Source organism: Halichondria panicea, chromosome 2 (genome assembly GCF_963675165.1).
Source record: "Halichondria panicea chromosome 2, odHalPani1.1, whole genome shotgun sequence".
NCBI lineage: Eukaryota > Metazoa > Porifera > Demospongiae > Suberitida > Halichondriidae > Halichondria > Halichondria panicea.
In genome coordinates this window covers 5,959,246-5,964,791 of record NC_087378.1, presented here as the reverse complement: position 1 = coordinate 5,964,791, position 5,546 = coordinate 5,959,246, and the positions used below count along the sequence as shown (strand labels likewise).

Genomic DNA, 5,546 nt, shown 5'->3' with positions numbered 1-5,546 from the left:
GGAGCTAAAAATTAATCGTCACATTTAGATACAAAAAACTGTCCAATGCTAAAAAGGCCCTTGCAATTAGCATTTGACAAGGGTTTACAAAGCCTGTTGTCAAATTAAAGGCTTTAGTCTTAGACCAGACCATAGTAAGGTATAGATCTAGTAAGGTATAGATCGAATATTGAACAGCACACGACAAGCCTCGCCAGCTTGTACAGTTGGATTTCTGGGTGGCCCCTGCCGTCCACTCTGCACCAGAACCTGAATGCTTACATACACACAACAACGGATAGATCATTATTGCAGTAAACAATGCATGTAAAGAAACCATGTGACGCGACCAAAATTGTTCCGTAACACTAATTAGTGCTAACACATAATTTTTTAATATAACAAAAACGATCAACAGATTCAATCATGCAAAAAGCCACAATGCAGTACATAAAATGAGTGACTAATCATTTGTGTCAGCATTGATCAAGAGTTTGGTGTACCGAGGTTCATTGCCGGCATACCTTGGCCCAAGTTTTTTGTACAACACTATTATCTCAACTAAAAATGGTAGATGGAGAGTGGCCAACAAAGCGGCTGCAACAAATGTTCTCTTTTTGAATCCTTCATACATCGCATCCACTATAAGGAAATAAAATGTCATGTCATGGACATTTAGTAACACAACGAATGCTTTAGCCTTCCACGCAGAGTCAGACACGGCTGCATGGATATGGAACACCTAATACTTCGATGCGAGTTCTGTCTGTCACAATCAAAATAATAGGATCGTTTTTTCACACACCAAATAGGTAGATCTATAAATTATGTTACGCGCAAACTCCAGTTTAGTTTAAGACCTACATTAAACGGGAGTTTGCAACTATATACACATGAAACAACTTACGAATAATAGGGCATATGCTTTGTGCTGTTGTGCTCACAGTGAAGAAAATACCAATCAGCATTCCCTGTATTGAGTAAAAACCATCAAGATACAATTTTCAATTTGTAGATCTAATTGCACGTACCTGCATTTCTAGTGGAGTTTGGTTGGAAATGATTGCCATCATAGGAAACCAAATCAGGGGATTGGTTGCAACTAACAGTGTCATTCCCACTATAAACTGAGGGAAACTAAGTGTTTGTTCAATGCTACGGCAGATTGGTGGACAATCCTCACACTTTTTGTTGGCAATTTGTGAGAAGGGAATCCAATGGCAGTGATGGTGTGGCAAACTAGCATCCATACACGCATTACTAGCTGAAGAGTAGTCGTCTTCACGGATAACAAAAAAGTTTTGTGACGGAGATGACGATTGGCTTTTGTAGATATTTACACAAAATTCATCAATAATTGATGATAAATTTTGCTGACAAAGGAAAGTCTCAACAAATGATACTCCTTCAGGAACAGATAAAGTATAATTTAATTTTCCATGATCATCTATTAAGTGGTACGAACAAGGCAGTCCATGAGGATGTGTTCCATTACAGACATTGCACAGTTGACAGCTAAAGTTAGTATACACACTGGGTATCTGGATATCAGCTATGGCTCGTTTCAAATTAGAGTGTGAAAACAAAGTGCTTGTCATTCTGAACCCCTCTATGGGTTTTAAAAAGTCTGTTTCATCACTATATACCTGCTCATCACTGTCTGTAATATTTAGGCAAGAACTCATATTTCTTAAGAGATCGTGATGATACGGACTGCATTCTGTACATGGGTCATAAGGGATTGCTTGCCAGTCAGAAATCACCAGGTAACCAGAAATTACTGCTAAAATAGCAACAATTCCAATAGCCTGTGGTTTCATCTTTAGTCTTTGCAGAACAGTCCTAAAAGAGATCAAGTATGTATACTTAAGCATTATAAACAATTTGTTCAGCTCACGTTAAAATAGCACCTAAAATCCGAGCAACACTGAATCCCAAATAGAAGTATGCCGATTCAGCTAAAGTAAAGCCAAACGAGTCACTGAGGATTGGATTCATCAAAGTTTCAAAGAAGCCCCACTTGAAAACATCAATAAAGGCCAGTAGAAATACGCTCATAATAATGTGTATAGAAAGTTAAGAGAAAGTAAATATGACAACAAATAACGTATGTGGTTATTTGGTCATCGAAATAAAACGGCGTTCAGTGGTTTCCAAAACCATATTGCACTACATACAATTGTGAGCAATTCAGTGGCGGATCCAAAGGAAAGGGGGTTTCCAAATGAACGAGCGTGCAGTGCGAGTAATAAAAGCTTGGGGTTAGCCCACTTCCAATCACATGTTGTGCTGTAAGACTAGCCGGGAAGTCCCATTGTGCACAGCTGCTACAAACAGTCAACTACCGGTAGCTAACCTAGGCTAACGATTGACCTTGAATACTCTTTTGCCAGTAAAACAACAGGTACAATCATTGAATCAAATTACAATAGCTCCAAAAACTGCTACTGTATCTAGTAGCTGTACTAGAGCCAAATAGCTAGACTGAAGGGGGATTCCATGGCAGCCTGGACCAGCCACAGAGTAATACCTCCAATAAAGGACCCCCAAAGAAGACAACCTCTCCTACAATAGACACGGCTTATTATATGTGCACCTATGTAAAGCAATTTTCTCTTATAAAGGCCGACGTTTCCAGATTCTGGGCAATGGACACAACTCCATGCTCCCAAAATTTGGCGAGTTCAGAGTTGGCGAATAGGCCATTTTGAAAGAATTAATTTGGCGTCTCGAACGTGACTATTATGTCGATGACGTTGAAAATGTTACAGGTAATAGCTAACATTTACAGTTAAAGGTGATCTTGTTAATAAGAATAAAACATTGAGCTGGTTAATTAGACAATAATCCCTTGTGAGCTTTTCTGTTGGGGGGGGGGGGGAACCGCATGCACACTACACATTAACACTAGTACAATTACCCTTACAAGCAATTTAGGCATAGACACCAGGCTTAATGGAAGTAAAAGGCACCATAATTATTCCTTGCTTGCAACCTCATGCAGTACGCACACTCAGACTTGGCCGGCTACGAATTATGTAATAGGATATGAATATTTGTAGAGGTCCAGGTCTCTGTGATCTGACGTTACTAGAGCATTTGCAGAGTTGCTTACATCTATGTATCTTCTTCCAGCTGTACTCTCCATGAAATAAGAGTATGAAAGAGAAAAGAAGCAAGCTACCACTTCCAACATTCACCCAGGCAATAGTACGGTACTGATCCACAGGGAGGTATGCCAGTACAATCGCTGTGCCTTAATGATTGTATATGGATAAATGTATTATACTAAACTATTAGCCATGAACATTTATTATTTTGTTCTCACCTGCTCCAATAAATGAGCCAAGGCTATTTCCAACAGTTTTGAGTGTGAAGAGTAAATTTCGAAGTCTAATTTCACGACTCTTGTCAATTTCGATATTACCTTCCCTTTTGCTCAACAATTCCTCATAAGTCACACAGGTCTCTGTGACATAACTATAACTCAGCGTTCCTTGAGCTCCAAGATAAAATCCTGCCAGCAACTCGGCAATAATCAGCATCCAACCTCGAGTAGAAAGTCCATACAACACATAGCCGACAATGTGCAGACAGACAGCATTGGAAAACAAGTATAAGACGGGTACATATCGCACAAGAATACCGCTTGAAAGACTTCCTAGTACTGACCCAAAGTTTTGTGCTGCTATTGCAAGAGAATAAAACAATTCTGATTCACCTAAGCCACCCTCAACCTGTAATTAATTAATGTTGGCCGATTAAACACTTCGGACCATGTATTTTGTTCCCAGGCCCTTAGACTTAGTCTAAAACCAACCGTTTTATTATTCTCCACTGTTTCATTTCTAGGATCAGTCACAAATCTGTGAAAAGATGACAGAACTCCAACGTAGCTGAAAGAGTACAGAACAGGTGACAGCAATAACACTATAAACCAGTTCAACCTCAGCCTCCACAGATTTCTTGTGCTCTCACTGCATGCCATGTATACTCAGATTTGCTGTATAGTACAGTGCAGTGGTTTCGATAGGGCCAGGGGGGCGTGCACCGTTGGGAAATTCACTAGTTGGGCGGAGTCCAACCAACCGTATGCCACGCCCAACTACTCACCGAATTATGTGCGCATGCGTGCCTAGCGCCTCAAAGTGCCATAATTTTTCTGCACACTATGGGAGGCCACAATTCATACTGTCCATTGACAACAGAGGAGCTTCAGGAATATGAGGTAACTTAGTCTGACCGCATCATGTTTGACTGCATCATAAGTTGATTATTCAACCCAGGGGGTCACTGGAATGAATACAGCTGAAATAACACAGTTTGTTAAATCAATACAGTTTAATAATTATGGTTAAGCAATGCTTTTCAGGGCATTTAAAAAATTCTACAAAATTGATCCTCTCACCTTCATGGAGCATCGTAAAGGACGGATACCATACTTAACAGTAGCGGAAACATTACCAGAGCTGAAAGTAATATTTCCCCGTCTGGTTCCACATATTGAATATAATGTCTTATTTATCAGAACAATCCTTTTCGCTATCGGATAGGAAAAGTGTTCTGCTCCAGCGAAACTGGCTTTATGGATTTTGATGACTTTCTTGAAATGGCTGCTGCCATGCACGATAAAGTAAGTCCATCAGCAAGGCAATGACTGTAAATGTAATGGTTGTTTTTACCCAGACACCTCTAAATGTAAGATTGCACTGGGCTTTTCAAATTTATGGTGAGCTGATTTTGTTATAGCTACTTGGTTAAGTCATCTGCGCTAGCTATAACTAGATATCAATGAAGATGGTGTCATTTGTGAAAATGATTTGGACAAAATGTTGGACCTTCTAACTGACAACAGGCTGCTGAAATCTGAAAAAGAAGGAATTATACTAAGGGTACATGTATGTTCCAGACACTTAAACTATAGCTTTACTTCATTCCCCCAGATTCTAAGTGACGGAGATACAGATGCTGATTCTGCACTGAGCTTTCAAGAGTTTGAGAGGTCCATATCATTAAACTGGAAACAGGAGTTCGAAGAGTAAGCAAACTGATTTCTTACTGGTGATTAGTAACAGTCTTACTAATTAAATAGTGTACAGTAGACTCTCGCTATTCCGGCCCTCTGAAGTATGGCCACCTCGATATACTGGCCATTTGGTTTGGTACGGAATGCTAGCTAAATGTTTACTGCACAAAACTCACCCTAAAGTACGGCCACTCGCTATATGATGTTTTGGGTGTGGTTTGGTAAATCAAATTGGATTACACTTAAATAGAGAGCAGAATGATTCATTATCCTTCATTATTCTCGAGGCAGATCCGCAAAATTAGTCATTAGATTCGAGCTAAGGTCGTTCTTAAGCCGCGGCTATTTCCCGAAATACATCTACCTTGCTATTCCGGCCAAGCATGGTCCCAAGGGTGACCGGATTAACGAGAGTCTACTAGACTGTACTAATACGTATACAGTCCAATTAAGTGTTCTTTTATCCAGGTCATTCAGAATTGTTCTTTAGAGAAAGAAAGAATGAACAGAACTGAGATGTACTGTTAGTAGAATAGCTAGT

The 5,546-nt window shown here is 39.8% G+C and overlaps 3 protein-coding genes across 5 annotated transcripts in view; 2 read left to right on the top strand and 1 right to left on the bottom strand.

The window, feature by feature from the left end:
- Window positions 1-5,546, top strand: part of LOC135331342 (uncharacterized) — an 80,162-nt gene that overhangs the window by 27,582 nt on the left and 47,034 nt on the right. The window lies entirely within an intron of this gene.
- Window positions 267-4,023, bottom strand: LOC135331332 (uncharacterized). Of its 3 annotated transcripts, none has more exons than XM_064526451.1 (7): window positions 3,800-4,023; window positions 3,308-3,716; window positions 3,031-3,235; window positions 1,877-2,044; window positions 1,011-1,821; window positions 887-950; window positions 267-621 (listed from the first exon to the last, which is right to left on the bottom strand). In XM_064526451.1, the coding sequence occupies exons 1-7, from the start codon at window positions 3,965-3,967 to the stop codon at window positions 443-445; spliced, it is 2,004 nt and encodes a 667-aa protein (XP_064382521.1). In that variant the 5' UTR covers window positions 3,968-4,023; the 3' UTR covers window positions 267-442. The 3 variants fall into 3 exon arrangements, with proteins under 3 accessions (XP_064382521.1, XP_064382522.1, XP_064382523.1); XM_064526452.1 differs by having other exon boundaries at window positions 3,308-3,667; window positions 3,800-3,942; XM_064526453.1 differs by having other exon boundaries at window positions 3,308-3,664; window positions 3,800-3,941.
- On the top strand, window positions 4,140-5,021 carry LOC135332210 (calcium and integrin-binding family member 3-like). Its single transcript, XM_064527576.1, has 7 exons — window positions 4,140-4,207; window positions 4,266-4,300; window positions 4,352-4,454; window positions 4,508-4,612; window positions 4,666-4,708; window positions 4,765-4,871; window positions 4,923-5,021. The coding sequence occupies exons 1-7, from the start codon at window positions 4,151-4,153 to the stop codon at window positions 5,019-5,021; spliced, it is 549 nt and encodes a 182-aa protein (XP_064383646.1). The 5' UTR covers window positions 4,140-4,150.

What these genes read in the sequence shown, in the direction of transcription:
- LOC135332210 (XM_064527576.1), top strand. Translation starts at nt 4,151, where the DNA reads ATGGGAGGCCACAATTCATACTGTCCATTGACAACAGAGGAGCTTCAG. An exon ending in AAACATTACCAGAGCTGAAA is followed by an intron (nt 4,455 to 4,507) that starts GTAATATTTCCC and finishes CTTATTTATCAG; the next exon opens with AACAATCCTTTTCGCTATCG. An exon ending in CTGCTGCCATGCACGATAAA is followed by an intron (nt 4,613 to 4,665) that starts GTAAGTCCATCA and finishes GTTTTTACCCAG; the next exon opens with ACACCTCTAAATGTAAGATT.
- LOC135331332 (XM_064526451.1), bottom strand. Translation starts at nt 3,967, where the DNA reads ATGGCATGCAGTGAGAGCACAAGAAATCTGTGGAGGCTGAGGTTGAAC. An exon ending in CCTGGACCTCTACAAATATT is followed by an intron (nt 2,045 to 3,030) that starts CATATCCTATTA and finishes ACTTTCTATACA; the next exon opens with CATTATTATGAGCGTATTTC. An exon ending in AAGCATATGCCCTATTATTC is followed by an intron (nt 622 to 886) that starts GTAAGTTGTTTC and finishes ATTTCCTTATAG; the next exon opens with TGGATGCGATGTATGAAGGA.